General features: G+C 36.6%; 1 protein-coding gene across 1 annotated transcript; it reads left to right on the top strand.

Moving 5' to 3' along the window:
* LOC109838555 (homeobox-leucine zipper protein ROC3-like) lies at positions 5,620 to 13,578 on the top strand. Its single transcript, XM_020406994.1, is given in 12 exon segments — positions 5,620 to 5,883; positions 5,974 to 6,076; positions 6,708 to 6,811; positions 6,938 to 7,126; positions 7,215 to 7,682; positions 8,297 to 8,398; positions 8,486 to 8,698; positions 10,011 to 10,179; positions 10,272 to 10,540; positions 10,623 to 10,718; positions 12,596 to 12,655; positions 12,658 to 13,578. Coding segments are annotated over 12 exon segments (2,292 nt in total). The 5' UTR covers positions 5,620 to 5,730; the 3' UTR covers positions 13,024 to 13,578.

Raw genomic sequence — 18,664 nt, 5'->3', positions numbered from 1 at the left:
CCCCCCCCCCCCCCCCCCACTCTTGATTTTTTTTTTGTGCGACGAGACAAGGACTGTGTCTCTGCAGTATTACCACAGGATTTCTCATTAGATTAGAAAGAACCCTATAAACTACCAATTGGTATTGGTGTATCCAGCAGAATTTGGGAACAATTGGAAGCAAAATGAAAATTTGTAATGAAATTGGTCTTTCCAGCAAAATTCTAGTGACAAGAGGCTGAGAGCTCGCGATTTCATCTAAAGATGAGGAATTACCTTTCACTACAAGAAATTACATCTTTAACGAAGGGATTTTCCTTCGTTAAAGCACTAAAAACCTTCGTTATTGTATGCTAACGACGGGAAAAAATCCCTTCGTCACCCGTCGTTGAAGCCCTCTTCGTTAAAGGGTCACGAAGGGATATACTACCCATCGTTATAGAGTCTATAATGACGGAACATATTACCGTCATTAATATTTACGACGGTAATTATCACTATCGTTACCATCAATAACGGGGATATTTTCCCGTCGTTACCATCAGTAACGGGATATTTTCCCGTCGTTACCATTAGTTACGGGGATATTTTACCGTCGTTACCATTAATTACAGGGATATTTTCCCATCGTTAAAGACTAATTAATGACGGTTGGATACCGTCGTAAAAGTCCTCATAATGGGTAATTAATAACCCATCAACGACGATGCTTTCCCTTCGTTGATGAACCAAATACGATTTATAAAACCGTCATTGTAGATTACAAATTTCTAATATACATTAATAATAATTTTTTCATTCATAGGCAACTATCATATTATTCTCAACCTGACACTAAGATTCACAACAAAAATATATTAAAAATACCCAATAATGAATAAGAGGTAAAATAAAAATTCCATTCATTAATAACATCAATAAATAAAATTCCACCATCCTCAAATATTCAATACTAATAATAAGAGTTAATATCCTAATTGTTCCAAAGAAAAATACATGAAACTATCTAAAATTACCTAGTCCTGCACATGTTCTCGAGTTTGAGGAGTCAATGAAGGTGATTGCCTAAAAAAAAGTTCTTGCATAGCTTTCACTTGTGACTCCAACTCAGACATCCTTTGTTGTTGTTGCTCCTGCTCATCTAAGCGTTGTTGAAGCATCTGGTTCTTTCTCTTTTCTTCTATAACCCGTGCTTCCAGATCAGATCGACTAGGGAGCGGTCCTCTCAAATCTTTCAAAGTTGTCCCGCCACCAAATACAGTGATGTGACCATGAGATTGCTTCCCCCAGATTTTCTTAATTATCTTAATGTCTGAAAGTAAAGGGTTTGCTTGTTTTACTTGAACAATTTCATCCTATAAAAATTGAATTCATATGTTAGTATTATATAATGCATCATTATCAAATTTAAATATAACCTTGGTTGAAGCCGGCGTTATAACGCTAGGGTAAGCCAATTGAAAGCGGCCAACCTCCAAAGAGTACATGAGTATAAACTGTTTCTCAAGACTCCAAAGAGTATACGAGTATAAACTGTTTCTTATTCCTCCGACCGGTATAAGAGGTTAAACTGCTCCCTGATACTCCAATAGGTATATGAGTCTAAACTATATATGTTAGTATTATATAATGCATCATTATCAAATTTAAATATATATTCTACTTACATATTTATCTTGATTCCCAATATCTAGTGTTTCATTAGCTTTCTTTTGAGTTTCATGGAACATTTTTGCTACATCAGGTGGATTTCCTAACTTGCCACCCTTATTCAAATATTAAATAAAAATGAGCTCAGCATCGCACTAAAAAACAATGTAGCTTTAAATAAATAGAAAATTAGTTTTGAATGTATACCAGTTCCCACACAATTTGTCTAAAGGGGTTACTGCCCGTGTGGTGGAGCATCTTTCCTTTGCCTCTATTAAGTGTATTTCTGGTACATGATTATCCAACAGTTGAAGGTAAATGATATCAAATGAATACTCCAGTTTTCTTGATAACATGAAGAAATAAGTAGTCTAATAGTGCTTTACTTTCTGTTTCAGTTTACCCTGTCTGAGAATCAGATCATTGTGTGTCTCATGTTACAATTCATAGGTTACTTATGTGGCAAAGGTATATAATTATTTATTACATGTTCATCTACACAAAAGACATATAATACATTCAAGATTAGCTGGCAGAGTACATGATTGCATTTCAAGTCTTAAAATAGCATATGATGCTTTTCCAAAACTAGGATAAGATATGGTCCAATCACAATGCACTGGTTATGGCAAACAAGAACTGGTATAACATTCTTATATACAGAGTAGGCATAACAAACAAAAAGGATACCTTACTCCTATACATTGCGTGTCAAAGCTCTAAAATCATATGATATATGACGGTTGTGGCAAAAGCTAAGAGCATGTAACTGTTCACGCTCCTCCAACACCAAAACAAACCATATACAAAAAGAGACAAATTGGAGCTCCAGTCGGAAAGGAAAGGTAGAAAGGAAAACAAAAGAACTCCACACAGATTGCAGCTTGTGTGTACCGCATAAGGTTTACAAAGCTACTTAAATATTCTTAAGATAGAAGAGCATAATATTTCATACTAATAAGTAATTAAACTTGCATTTCCCTGACTTAATGAAAACGGTAATTCTCTCTATTTAAGCATGAGCACAGCTATCACCAGGATTCCACCTTCTAATCATCAAGTACATTTAAGTTACCTAGTTGCCTTCTTTGGAACAGATAGCCCATCTTTGGAATTTTTTTCCACCTGCGATCGTCGAATGAATGAAAAGGCCCATCTTTTTAATTAAAATAATCATGCAGAAAAATCAAGCATATAACCGCAGAAAAGGCCCATCTTTTTAATTAAAATAATCATGCAGAAAAATCAAGCATATAACCGCATGCGAGAAATTGAAAGGGAAAAAACATAACTTGTAAACAATCATGCAGAAAAATCAAGCATATAACCGCATGCGAGAAATTGAAAGGGAAAAAACATAACTTGTAAACAGTATAAAACTCATTGAGACTAACCTTCTGAATCTGCCTTTAGCTTTTCATTTGCATTAATCAACCCTCCTCTAACAGAAGGCTTTGAACTAGGCTCATCATTCGCTTGAAATGACTCCACAAATTCAGCATACAATCGGGCAGTCTCATCCTCAGCTCTCTTTATAATTAAGAAATCAGATAAAAAATTAATCAATCAACTCCCAACCGATCTCTATCTCTTTATAATTAAGAAATCAGATAAAAAATTAATCAATCAACTCCCAACCGATCTCTAATGGTGTTTTAGAATATTTTCATCGAACATCAGATAAAAAATTAATCAATCAACTCCCAACCGATCTCTAATGGTGTTTTAGAATATTTTCATCGAACATGATTTTCTCCTTATATTTTCTAACACAAGCATTTAAGACGTTAAGCAGTAATTTATTGTTTGACAACAGAAGAAAACAAGTATCATCATAAGCAAAACGACCATAAGCACTTCAGAATACCTGTGCAAATTGATACTTACACTCAAAAGTAAAACTTTTATGCATAGTGGGTATAGTCATCTTGATATATTTCTATCCTATCAAAGCTCTTAATTTGCATAATTATTCATAACATTAAAAGTGGGAGAATATAAGTTTTCTGTTTAGCTGTACAAAATCAAAGTGTCTCCTAACTCCTGAGTGATTATTCAATCTCATGAAACAATAAACTTCAATCATTTGGGTCATAAAAGATAAAGCAACAGAAAGCACTCAAATTTCCTCACAACCAATAAGCCCTAGTCGAGGTCCAGTAAAAAAAGAAATACAATAAAGGAAAACATTTACCTTCTTCTTGGCTTCTTCCTCTTCTCGATGCTTCTGAAAAGGAGTCTTCTTTCGATTCATAGAGAAGCTCATCTCTGCAACCGAAACCTAATAATAATAATAATAATAATAATAATAATAATAATAATAATAATAATAATAAATTAAGCATTAAAACATATAAAAATTTCACAAAATCATCAGAGGTCACGTAAGAATTAGCAAGCAAGTAAACCCTAACAAAGGGCGAAAGAGATTGAGGAGAAAAGCTTACGGATCCAGGGGTAGGAATTAGGGTTTTCGGTGATTTTGGCGATAGGAGGGTTTCGATTCTTCTGAGTTGAGCTCGAGGAGAAAGAAAAAAATTCCATGCCCAACCCCCACCGCCCAACACCCTCCGCCCTAGAAAAAAAGGGGAAAAGGCAAAATAAAAATAAAAAAGAAAAACTCCTCTTTGAATGACTGATTCCAAATGGCCTAAAAGATCATAATTACTTATAGATGGAAGACAAATTGGATCGGTCGACGACGAGCTGGAGATGATGACGAGCGGGAGCCGACGACGAACGAGAGACACACGACGAGATGGAGATGCGATGATCAGGAGAAAGGTGATTTTTTTTTAAACTAGGGTTTAATTAATTGCTGCGGTAAGAGGGATGATTAGGAGTTATGGGATTTTGGATTTCGGGTTTTGGGTTCTAGTTGGGGCTTCAGGTTTGGTTGTGGGTTTTGTTAATATATAGTAATAGGTTAATTAACTTTTCAGTCCTATTTTGATTAGGAGTATCATCAATGAAGGTAATGGACCCCTTTGTCTTTAAGGAGACCCAATAACGACGGTATTAGGATCAAATTAATGAAGGGACTAGAAAACCGTTATCCTATCTCACATCATTCCTCTAATATTTGTAATCACTCGACGAAGGCTTTAAAACCCGTCGTTAATATATGCACATTAATGACGGTCAGCTGGTCCCTTCACTAATTTTGGTCGTTAAATACCGGATTTCTTGTAGTGTTTGCTTAGACCAGAAATTTCATTTTTTTTAAATCAAAATTTCTACATCAATTCAAGATCTTGTCAAAAGGGGCAGAGAAGTGAAGAAGTGAAACTCTAACCTTGGTCAATGGTGGCGGACGAGAGGGAAGAACCGAGGAGGACATGGATGGGAGGAAGATTGGAAGAAGAGAGGTCAGAGAGAGAGGCCTAGGGTTTTCTTTCTTTTTTATGTGAGAGCGGCGACTGAGATAGGAACGGGAGGAGAGGAAGAAGCTGACGGAAGTCTGAAGATAGAGTAGGGTTTTGTAACACATTGGGGGCCCTAGGCGAAGGCTTCTCCCGCCTATACCGAGGGCCGGCCCTGATAACAAGTTAGGAAGAATAACTTCTATAATTCAGACTAAATTCATAATTAACGAATTATAAGACAAATTTGTCATATTCTATATTTCCAAAGTACCCCTACGCAGTCCGCTCACTCTTCTTTCAAAGGTCAACTCTTTTTAGCAGAATGAACGGGTCATCAAAAGAATGCAACCCGACGCAAAATCTCAGCCGTCGAATTGTGGGCCCCATCCTAAGACATGGCCCGAACGGAAAACGGGACAAAGGGAGTTTGACTTAAGGGTCCCTCGAAGGCAGAAACGGCCATTTACTCCGTTCTGATGAATGACACGTGTCGGTTTCTCTAGGAAAGGATGGGTCTCGGTCCCGCGAAGTTAGAGGCTATATTTACCCCGTACGGTAAAAATCCATTAATTGCCGCAGTAAATTGCACGAGAGAGAAAGAAATAGGAGAGAGAGAATCAGTGTATATTGTGAGAGATACACTGAGAGCAGAGGGGAGTTCCTCAGAGATCTCACTCTCCCATGTCAAAAAAATAAAAAAATAAAAAAATAAATATAAAAAAGAGATTTTGTGAAGATGTATGGAGATTGTCAAGTGATGTCGTCGATGTCGATGATGAACGGAGAGGCGAACGGGATCTCTTCGGATTCTCTCTTCTCCTCCATCAGAAACCCTAATCTAGGGTTTATGACCAACTTGCCCTTCCACTCTTTTTCTTCTCTAGTCCCTGTGAGTTCTTTTGTTTTAATTTCTATTTTTATTTTTTATTTTGTGATTTATTGGTGATTAAATTTTATTTATTTATTTATTTTGTTGCAGAAGGAGGAGATGGTGGTGGGGAGATCGAAGGAGGAGGAGATGGAGAGCGGATCGGGAAGCCGGAGGTCACGTGGACGGCACCAGCTGCGGCGAAGAACACGATAATGGAGCCGCCGAGGAGCAAGCAGAAGCAGCAGGCGATGGAAAACGGAAGCGATACCACCGCCACACCCGCTCGCCAGAATTCAAAAATGGAGGCGTGAGTTTTTTTTTTCGCCTACCCTTTTTCGTCCAAAAAAAAAAAATTCCCTTTTTGCAATAAAACGACTTTAAAATTTATTATTTTATTATTGTTCAGGTGTCTTAAGGAATTCGCGCAATCGTGAACACCAACACACGCCCCACCCCGGCACGCCCGAAACCCGGCGGCCAGCACAAGGCCAAACCCGGCACGCAAGCCATAGCGGCCTACACAAAAGCGCTAGGCCCATACACGACAGCGATGACGCTGAGAGCTCAGTCGCACGCCGCAAGGCCATACGACTGTATCAGCGGCACCGGCGACCGTGACGCCAATCAAGAAAGCCCGGAGAGCAGCGAACAGCGGTCACACGAAACGATCACGCGGAAGGTGAGGACCCGCCAACGAAGCTACCGTCACAGACGGATCGAACTCCGCAACGCGGCAGAGCCTAGAAAAACAAGCATGACGGTCTCAACACGGGCGCACCAAAGCACCGGCGCACAGGCACGCTGGTAGACGAGTATACCAATCACGGTGACACAACACTGAGCGGTCCCTGCGGATGATAAGCAGCGGATGAGGCTGAGCCAGGAGCTCGGCCTCAAACCCCGCCAGGTCAAATTCTGGTTCCAGAACCGCCGCACCCAGATGAAGGTACGCAGGATATCAAAACCCTACCCTTCTCCCTAACATACGCATCGTCGTCCATTACACGTGCAGCCCAAGATTATCTCAATTAAAATTGCAATTAAATTTTTTAATCGTTTTTTTTTGCCACAGGCTCAACAAGATAGATCAGACAACGTGATCCTGAGAGCCGAGAACGAAACCCTAAAGAACGAGAACTTCCGTCTTCAGACGGCGATCCGTAATGTAATCTGCCCAAACTGCGGTGGGCCTGCATTGCTCGGTGAGATGTCCTTCGACGAGCAGCATCTTCGCCTCGAAAACGCTCGACTCAAAGACGAGGTCATCCAATAATTAATACCCACTAAAAATTTTCTCTAGTACAGCAATAAACAAAAACTAATTATCGTTATTGTTCATGCGATGACAGCTCGAGCGTTTATCCTGCATCGCGGCGCGTTACACCAGCGGCCGCCCTGTGCAGGCTCTAGGCCCCACTCCGTCGCTCATGCTGCCGTCTCTGGACCTTGACATGAATATGTACTCGAGGCCGCAGTTTGCTGCTGAGGCTATGATCGGGGGCTGCGCTGAGGGTGAGATGCAGTTTGGAGGGGGAATGCTTATGATGGAACAGGATAAGGGGATGGCGGTTGAGCTGGCGATGACGGCGGCCGAGCATTTGGTGAGGCTGTGTAGTGTCAATGCGCCTGTTTGGGTAAAGAAGAAAATCAGTGGAGAGATGGTGATGGAGGTTTTAGATGTGGAGGAGTATGGGAAGTTGTTCCAGTGGCCGGTGGAGATCAAGACCATGAATGGGGAGTTTAGGAGTGAGGGAACGAGGGATACTGGGATCGTTATGATGAATAGTATCACTTTGGTTGATGCTTTCTTGGATGCTGTAAGTTTACTTAGTACAAGTTTGTTTATCTTTTTTTTCATTCCTTTTTTTGGGGTCGAAATAACTGCTTTTTAATTATTATTTTTGGGTAAATTGTAAAAATAATCTTTGCATCTATAAGTTGTTTTTCCAACCAAACCCCTCATCTAAAATAATTAGGTTTATGATAGCGTTTGGTTATTTAGAACCTGCATGCTAATACAAAGTTCTAGGTTAATTATAAGAACATTAGATTTGTTTACTTTTTAGCCAAAAAAAAGTTCTCTTTATTTACTTCTTTTCAACTACCAAATTAAATTTGTAATTTAGATGTCTTTTTTTTATTCCAATTATTTCATTACACGTCATAGATTAGGGGATCATTAATTCATTTGTCAAACGTTTAGATGAGAGGGTTTCTTGAAAATTAGGATACATAATTTACTCTAGCTAGCTAGGGTAAGTTAGTTTGTGTCTTCAACATTTTCGTAGAATCACAAAAGCTTTCAACCAAAGGATGTGACGGAGTTTGAATATAGTCGTAACAACATGATCAGCTTCCCAAATCAAACTTATTCTTATTGAAAATACATATATAATGAATTATATATTTAGTGTTTCAATGATTTCTTCAGAATAAGTGGATGGAACTGTTTCCTTCAATTGTCTCCAAGGCAAAAACACTTCAAATCTTGGCCACCGGAATCTCTGGCCACGGCAATGGATCACTTCATTTGGTAATTAATTTAAAAACTTTTTTTCGGTTTACCTATAATATTTAATTACATTGGTCTGAATTACTTGTTAATTTTGGATTTTGGCAGATGTATGCAGAGCTCCAAGTTCTTTCACCATTAGTGCCTACACGAGAGGCACATTTTCTCCGATATTGCCACCAAAATATAGAAGAGGGAACTTGGACTATTGTTGATTTCCCCATTGACGGCTTTCATGATGGGCTTCAGATGTCTCCCCCTCGCTATAGAAGGCGACCATCGGGATGCATCATTCAGGACATGCCAAATGGCTATGCAAGGGTAACTAATGTTGTATAAATGCATATGTTTTTCACATTTATTACTTTGATTTAGTTATATTATGAATTCATCTAGTAAAGCGTCATATTAGAATATTAATCATTTTATTAACAATCAGCTTAATTTGTATTAAATTATTTTTCAAGAATGATAAAAAAAGGTGAAGCTCATCTATGATGGTTGAAGGATTAATTACGGTTATTAGCTAAAAAAATCTATGAATAAGCTCAAATATATTAGGGGCATATGTACAACTCCTTTATATATTTGATGCACTCACTCTAAAAGCAGAAAACTGAAAGTTAAAGGAAAGAATTGGCCTCCTTGATCACTAGCTGTTGACTGCAAATATATTCTAGCATGTTTAGATGAGTACTTCTTAGTTAATTTAGCCTTATAGATGTCTCATTTATCTCTTTATTTTCCCCTGAAGGGAAGCTGTGAAACTGAAAGAGTGAAGAAGTCTTCCTAGCTTTATTTTATGTTATTTTATTTTTTAGAGAATAAAACTCTAAGAACTTCTCTAGGTATGAAATTGAAAGAGTCGGAAATCCTCCTAGCTATTATATATCGCATATGACATTCCATCTTCTTATTTCAATTTCAATTAGATCCAATTAATACACCGTTCCATGAATATATTCCCACTATTTTCACTTTTTATTTATTTTTGTTATTAATTGATTCTATTGAGCAATAAAAAATATTGTTTGTCCTGTCAACGTCATGTTTGAACGGGAGGTAAAATATGCTATTAGATGGTGTCATACTCAGGTCCTGTTAGAATACAAAAATATAATTCTCAACTCTTACTATAATTTCGGAGTTTGGTGTAATGGTTAGAGGGATTTAATCTAAGATGATATAATAGTAGCCCAGGTTCAAATCCCATCAGCCATAAATTTAAAGTAAATTTTTCTAAAAAAAATAAACACCACTACGTGAGTCCATATTTCCCCCCATTAGAAGGGGGCTCTCAACATATGGAGCATGTTAGAATTTAAAGATATAAATCATAACTCTCACCATAACTATAGAATTTTGGTCCAATTGTTAGAAGGACTTAATTTAAGACATTATACCTTTACAACAAAACATTATTTGCATATATCTATCAAGCAGATGCTGTAGTTCTATAGGATATGACTGCAGTGCATTATACTTAAAAGTTAACAGAGGAAGTTCACTAGCAAGATGTGTATGATTCCTCTTGTAATGCTTCCTATCAAATGCTTAAAATTGGGAGATAAGGTGCAGTGGTGATGTTTTTGCAAGATTGTTTATCAAAGGATCACATCCAATTTCTTCTCAGGTGATGTGGGTTGAACATGCGGATGTAGAGGATAAACCAGTGCATCAGGTATTCAATCAATTTGTTACTAATGGCATCGCCTTTGGAGCAACTCGATGGCTCTCAATCTTACAACGTCAGTGTGAGAGGCATGCCAGCCTCATGGCCAGAAACATTCCTGATCTTGGAGGTATCAATATAATTCTCCATCCAATAATCTTTTTTTTTGGTTTAATTATCATGTGATACTAATTATTCTCATTTTTTGTCCTTCTAATTCAGTGATTCCTTCTCCGGATGCAAGGAAGAATATGATGAAACTATCACATAGAATGGTTAAGACATTTTGTGCTAACATAAGTTCAGCTAGCAACCAATCATGGACTGCGCTCTCAGACTCTTCTGATGATACAATTAGGGTAACAACTCGGAAGAGTATGGAACCAGGCCAGCCCAATGGAGTCATACTTACTGCAGTTTCCACAACTTGGCTTCCTTTCTCTCAGGATCAGGTGTTTGATCTTTTGACAGATGAACAACGAAGATCTCAGGTACTTTCATTGCTCTTTTGTGATTGTAACCAATATTTTACTGTAATATTGACAACAATTGATTCTTTTAATTTTGATGCAGCTTGATGTTCTATCAAATGGAAACTCATTGCATGAGGTGGCGCACATAGCGAATGGCTCACATCGAAGGAATTGTGTTTCGCTTCTGCGCATAAATGTTAGTCAGTTTGCTCTTCTTACTTAAATTGATAGGTTTTGTTTTTTGATATATGGATTTTTAGCAATTTAAGTTGATTGAGAAAGGGGTTATATTCTTAGCTAGAAATCCTTCATGTTTATGGTCTAGGTTAGCCATAATACATTACTAATCAACCACAATTTTATGTTAGGTTATAGTTTTTCTCAATATCAAATTGTATAGGATTTAGCCTACTTGATCTGGCCTGAATGCATGCAAAGTTAAGAATTTGGTTGAATTAGGGTACTTCTTCCATTTCCTTGTATATTATTGACACAAAAGCTTAATTAAGATTCTAGTCTCAAGCAGCGCTGCTAGCCCAATTCCAGTTCATTGCTTCTGCATGCTCCTACCTATGTGAGACTAGACTTAATTTGAATCCCTCTAAAGCCTTGTGCCCTTCGGCAATGAAATTAAGCACACTTTTTTTTAGCTATGATAGCTCAAATCTTAGGAATACCTAAGAAGAGGTTGAATTAACTTCACAATACATTAGAATGTAATTTGTATAATCTTAGGGGTGTAACTGCACAATCAAGCTAATATTTTGTCTATGGTTCCCCCTATTCCATTTCGAATACTAATCAACATATGGAATAATAAATGGCAATAAATGTATTCCAAATTATATCCAAATACAAAATTTATGACTATTGACTGCAATAATGTCGCACAATCCTCTTAGTTCGCGCATTTACTCTCCTATTTCCAAACTTCATACTATTACCATAGTTTGTGTTTCTGTTGTTCACCATTTCAATTGAGTTTCATACAGTTAGGTCCTTGATATGTCCAGCTTATGTACTTCCATCCTTTTCTCTTGGAATTTAGTTTCTGAGTTTGTTGAATCGTTGTCAGTGAGGAACATATATGATCAAATTCACATTATATATTATCTGTTAAGTCTTCTGGCCTTTCATTACATAAAACATAGAGAATGATTCACTTCATCTTAATTTGGGAAAAAAAAGTTTCTTAATAATATCATAAAAAAGGCATAATAAAATCAAGTGAATAGTTGTCAATAAATACAAGAGAGGAAAGAGTCTACTCTCAGCAAATAGATGACAAGAAAGAGTCCGTGGCAGCAGCTAGCAAGAGCTATCCATGATGCCTTATTAAATGAGTCTTTGAGCTCCAGAGCTCATACAGCCTGTTTCTGTCTTTCTCCCAGAGAATCAAAGACTGTTCTTTGCCCCCTTTTTAAAATTTTATTTTCCTTCAAAAATTCCGAGAGCATAGACAAGGTCTTAAATTCCTAGCAGAAGGAAGGGTACGCGTCTACGCGTACAGTTCAAAATTTAATCCTTTCAAGAGTTGTCAGCAGCTAGTATTCACTTTTAATATTTTGATCATAAGAAGTAACTTGGCTACTGGCTACTTGCATGTTTATTTACTGTACCATATTGATGCTTTACCCTTCACATTTCTATTATGAATAGATATTGCTCTTGGTTTAAATAACGCCTCAAAAACGAACTTTTTCATACTGACTATCCTTAATTGCCTTAATTTGTTTTAAAGTTTTTTTAAAGAATAATACAAATTACCCATCAAGTTTGATCTTTCTTTGATACTACAGGACACACCAACTTTAAGATTAAAAACACATTGACCTAATTGGGTGAAATTTCTACTATATATGATCGACATTATTTTTCTTTAAACGTTAACATTTCCACATTTATCTAGAAAACCTTTTATGTGTACTTTGAATCTATAATCTTCTATTGTAAAGAAAACAAAAAGTGGATTAAAAAAAAAAATTCATTTAAAATTGATGTTTCCATCGCTTATCACCCCCTCCTTTTTTGCATGGGCTCTCTCATTTTATCCATGCACGTGCAAAACAACAGTCCAACAACTCCTCCCAAAGCGTAGAACTCCTCCTCCAAGAAAGCAGCATCCACCCCTCCGTGCTGAAAGCACCGTAGTCTACGCCACCGTCGACGTCGACGCTGTCCAGGTCGCCATGAGCGGCGAGGACACCTCCTTCATCCCCCTCCTCCCTACCGGCTTCATCCTTCTCCCGTCTCCTCCTCCATCTTCCATCTCATCACCTGACGATGTCAACATTGATGTATCGGCCGCCTCTGGATGTTTGTTAACGATCGGCGTGCAGGTCCTCGTCAGCTCGGTCCCGTCAGCCAAGTTAAACCTGTCAAATGTCACTGCTATTAATAATCATATCTCTAATGCAGTGCAGCAGATAAGTGCAGCATTGGGTAATGGTGGTGGCGGCGGTAACGTTGAGGCTGATGCTTCTGTTGAGACCGAGCGCTAGCTCGGAAATTACGAAAATGCCCTTCGAAGGTTTTGTACTGAGAGCGAGTTTTTGACACAAAAAGAGAAATAATTTTGGTTTGCTCTTTAAAATGAGGAAAATACCCTTGGATACACCTGGGGGCATTTTCTTCATTTTTTGGGTTATGTTTAGTCTCTTTTTGTCAAATTCTCTCTTCATGTATGCGGAGGGCATTTTTGTGGTTTGAGTTATGTGTAATGTTGTAATAAAAGAAGGATATGATATTGAGAGAGATTTAAGTGGAGGGGAGTCAAGAGCGCACCAAATCTGATCCTTTGCTAATTAAGGCTCGAACCCAAGTTAGCTTAAGTAGGTTCTTTTTGGTTCGGGAATTGACTTCCTTAGCTTTAATATTACAAATTTGCTAGGTTTTGTCTCTTTTGTGTATTTTTAGAAGATGGGTATGATGTAAAACTCTTTTATTTGGGTTGTTGAGGTTTGAATTGTTGTTGGTTGGTGGGAGGGATTTAATGCCTTTGTTTGGATTTTTATGGATATTTACGTTGGGCACTTTATTGCTCTCGCTTTCTACTACAGTCTTTCGTCCTCGGGCTTTGTTATTGAGCAAATTTGCTAGATTTTTCCATGACTTGAACAGTGTGGGTTTCGGAATATTAAATGCTAGGGGACTTGGAAAGGGGTTTAGACTTTGGGATATGATTGAGTTCATGTAATGTTTATGGGTAACGCTATTTTTGAAAGCTACTGGTCATTGGCACATGGACCATGAAATAAATGGTACCTGTTTCTGCTTTGGAAGTGAGGAGACTATTTATGGCTTCTCATCCTTCTCCTATGGAGTGGGTAGGGGGATACATAGAGGAGTCGCCTGGCTTTATAGATTTTGTGAGAAATTATCCAGCAAAGATAGTGCACTAAATTAAAATTAAATATGTATCTAAAAGATGTCAGTTGTTGGATAATCTCGAAATCAAATAATTCAAGAATCAAGTATTGTTATTAACTTGCTGTACATTTAATGTCATGGTACTTATTAAGCTGGATTTTTCTTAAGATAGTTTTGTAGCGGAGGAAATTTAGCCTCGTATTATTTTGAGCCATTCTCAACATAAGCAGTTAAAAACTATAATAAACGAAAAGAATTGAATGTATAAGGCTATAACAATGTTTAAAAATAAGAGCATGTGCTTTAACATTCAAATGACCACAGCTAAATATCTTTTATGATCCAAGCAAGTACTAACCTTGTTCTATTCATTACCCGTTCAAAATAGTTATTTTTAAAAAGAATAGGTTTCATTTGTATGGGATCAGTAGCCGAGTCTTATAGATTGATACAATCATGACCCGTATCCATTCGACTCGTAGCCAATAATTTCAGAGGAGGTTTGAATTAAATTTGTCTAAATTCCACAAATTTAAAGCAAACGGCCCGTGAAGTTGTGTTCCCTTTTGGCTTTTGAGCTTAGATGGACTAGAGGCCTGAAGTTTACATATGCCATCCCCAATGGGCTAAAACAATGTCAATATTCTGGGCCTTTAGTCGTTTGTAGCTTATTGGAACACTTTTCCAAAAGGGAGCCAAAAAAAAAAAAAAAACAAAAAACAAAAAACAAAAAACAAAAAACTCTGAACTATCGCGTGCTTTTGGTGAATGTTGTTTTAACATCTTTGAAGCTCAATGTGCCGTTCATTTGTCAACGGATTTTTCGTTCTCTTGATTTTCTCTCTAGTTCATTTAACACGTGTTGTCCCTCATTGCTGTTGACTCATATTAGAGTTAAAAAAAAATGTCATTCTTAAAACCATTCCCAATTTGGAGACAGGCCTCAATATTTTTAATTTTGAAGTGATTATTTAGTTTTTTTACTTGTTTTAATGTGGTAGTCGAGTTATTTCTTATTAGATGTTTACAATCTTTTAAAAAATATATATAGTTTTTCTTACCTTTTATTACAGTTGTTCTTATCCTTCTTTTTTCCTTCTGTAATGAAACTAAGGTAGTTCTGTCGCATCACAGATTTTTGTCTTGGAAACGATAGCTACAATTTCGCTAAGAAGACAAGTCGTGTAGCTATAATCTGAAAGAACAAAATGTTCACTCGTTGAGGAGTTGATTCTTGTTGTTTACTTGCTTATAAAGATGTCCTATATATTGCAAAAGAAATATAGTTGTTCTTACCTTTTATTACAGTTGTTCTTATGTTTTTTTCCTTCTGTAATGAAACTAAGATAGTTCTGTCGCATCACGGATTTTTGTCTTGGAAACATAGCTACAATTTCGCTAAGAAGACAAGTCATGTAGCTATAATCTGAAAGAACAAAATGTTTGTTAGGTCTCATATTTATGAGCCTACTATCTAATCTAGTTTTGATGATTAACAAACAATTCATAACAATGCTTGTCGAGTGTTTATATTTGCTTGTTAGGTATTCTACATAAAGATCATCCGTTGGAGGTTGGTTCGATTGCGCCAACACGATCATATTCATTGGAGGATGGAAGAAATTTGGAATGGAGCACGATGCATTCAAGTCCAATACACACTATTATTTCATCTATAATACAGAGGAGGATTGCTCAAGATCAAGCATCATGAGATCATTTAGCTTGGGTATATTTAGTTTAGTAGTTATAATTTGTGTATTTATACTTAGAGCTTAATTTATACACACACATAGTTTTCGTTTTATTGCTTTCAAGTTTATCCACATGAATATGAAACAAGTGGATATAGCTATATACACACATATTTGTTTTATGTTTATACGTGCTTGAAATGATTTTATTAAAATCAAACTTTAACAATTTCATATCAATAGAATCATGTTTATCGTTTTTATATTTTTGCAAGTTTGCAAAATATGTGTTTTAAGGATTAAAGACTCAATTATATCATTTTACATCTTTTATAAAGTCTATTAATCCATTTAAAAGAAGTTTGAAACTTGTTTGAAATTATTTTGTCAAAATCATGTGTTTATTGAGTTTTCATGTTTTGGACTATTTTGCAAAATGATGAGTTTTCACAATGGGGAATGCAATTTAAAAAATTCTTTATGTAACATGTTTATTTTCATATTTATAAACATTTTCAAAGTTTTATAATTTTTAGAATTTATTTGATGTTTTTAAAGAGGGTTTAAAGTTGATTTTTATTGTTCATAACAGGTTATGTGCACGTTATGAGTCGACTCACTACAGTGATTAGTCGATTGATGAAGTGAAGCCCAGATAGTGGTTTTCATCTTCTCAGTCAACGGATAATGCATCAGTCGACCAATGCAGGCATCAGTCGACTGACGCCTGTAATCAGTCGATTGATGATATGACCGTTGCTCAGTAACGGCTAGTCTCCAGATTTTTGTTGTTTTGTGATTTTTATTGGTTTTTGCTGGTTTCTTGGGCTTTATTCCATGATCCTATATATACTCCATGTCCTAAACTTCTGAACTACTCAAGAAAGTTTTTAAAACAAATTTTACAAGTGTTTAAGGCTGTTTTAAGTTTGTTTTACAAGTGTTTATGTGAAGATAGTTTCACAAGAGGAGAAGATCTTTTCATCTACCGTTTGAGATTCAATTTCTCATCTCTATCGCTCTTGATTCTTAGAGAAGTTTTTCTAAACCTATCTTCTAGCATATTCATATTTTGATTCACACACACACACACACACACACACACACACACTTGTGCTAGATTGATTTAAGTTTAGTTTTATTTTATTTATTGTTTCACACACAACCACTGAGCTTGAGTATTTTCACATATTGTATAATTTGGGTTGTGGGTGTGATTAAGTGAGCTTAAACTTAATTCTCATCTTTGTTAAAGAACAAACTATTTTTACTTGTGCTATATTTGTGAGATCATATTAATACACAAGGACACCGAGAGGAGTGTGTGGTGAGAGACGATGTCGATTCCAAGAGGAGTGACGTCGATAGTAAAGCCTAGAGAGAGATAGTAAATCCGAGCACTTGAAAAAGTCAACATGGGCTACGCCAACACTTAGAGGGTGTATTGTGTGATTACAATTGTGTGAGTTGTGAAAGTTTTCTGTGAGCTAGAAAACCGATTCTGTAAACGTTTTTGGTGAATGTTGAAAACCTGTTGTGATAGTGGAGAATTCTCCTCGTGAGTGAGGAGCGCAGACGTAGGTTGAGGGTGACCCAACTCCGTGATCATATTGTGTGTTTGTGTTTGACTTGGCGTATTATTCTTGTGCTCATATTGCTTATCATATTTCTATATCGTCATTATCTCATAGTTTATATCGCTATTTGTTTATTTGTTATCATTGCTCATATATCTTGTTGTATATTATATTTACTAGGGTATTGTTAATAAATTTTAATTTGGTATTAATATTGAATTAAATTAGCATATACCTTATTCACCCCCCCTCTAGAGTAATTTCAATGTTCACTCGTTGAGGAGTTGATTCTTGTTGTTTACTTGCTTATAAAGATGTCCTATTGCAAAAATCTATTAGAAGTATTTTGTTCTTTGGAAGGTTAAGATTCATATATACGTGACGTGTAAAGTGATCATTCAATTCTTGGAGAGAACTGCAAGAAGTTAGGGACACTTTGTTGTCTTTGTGGACAAAAGGAAGAGATTGTTTCGCATTCGTTTGCAACTTCCTACAATAATTAAATGCAAGAGCATTTCCTGAAGAGGAACAAGGCATCTTCTTAAATCTTGCATATATATATACCCTCAAATATTTTATATTTGTAAAACTACTCCTCAAATCTTGATATTTGTGAAATAATCCCTTAATTCTCTCAGATTGAGTTTTTCTATCCCTCAGATCTTGATACTTACTTTTTTAAACGAGAAAATGTTGCAAATATATTGAAAATTATTAGAAATTTTTGACATTGCTCTATTTAGAAACCAACACTGTTAAATTAAAGGCTAGAAAAATCCAGTAAGAGAGAAATGGAGTGTAATATTGTGAATTCCAAGATATGAGGTACATTTACAGATATTGAAACTTTTAGGGGTAAAAATGCAAAAACCCTAAAAAGTTTAAATTTGAGGAGAAAAAAATCCTTTAGGGACATTATATTAATCTTTTTAGCTGATTGTAAAATTTTACACGAACTATGTTCTTTTTTTTTAATTTATAATGAGGTGACCGAGAATCGAATCCAAAATAGTGGGAGTCATATCGAGACCTTCCAACCATCTGGGTCATCAACGATGCTTTGGACTACGTTGTTCTTAATTTAGCATTACTAGATGTGAAGAAACTAAAGGTAATTTTTAAGTCATCATCTAGTCAAAAATAAATAAAAGAATTTCTCCAAGAAAGGCATCATTTATCTTTTCCCCACCTTTTTCGAAGAAAAAAATTAGGAGGTTTGAACTACTAATTACGTGGAACGGACAGAAGGACGCGGGTTCGGATAGCAACGCAAATAAGAACAGACTGATTCGGATCACCTTCAAAAGCGGGTAACAGTTATAACATCTCCCACCACCTTCGTTGTTATAACCAACCCAGACAACGCCCCCCAAAACCCTAACCCTAACCCTAACCCCCAAGCTCCCACAAAACAATGGCAGAAGTCGTCGACTTCGCCAAGTTCAGCAGCCCCGAGGACGCCCTCAAGGCCTGGCTCGAGCTCTCCCTCTCCATCAGGATCG

This window comes from Asparagus officinalis, chromosome 4 (assembly GCF_001876935.1).
Source record: "Asparagus officinalis chromosome 4, Aspof.V1, whole genome shotgun sequence".
NCBI classification, from domain to species: Eukaryota; Viridiplantae; Streptophyta; class Magnoliopsida; order Asparagales; family Asparagaceae; genus Asparagus; species Asparagus officinalis.
The sequence above is the reverse complement of the archived record's forward strand: the minus strand, read 5'-3'. Positions and strand labels throughout refer to the sequence as shown.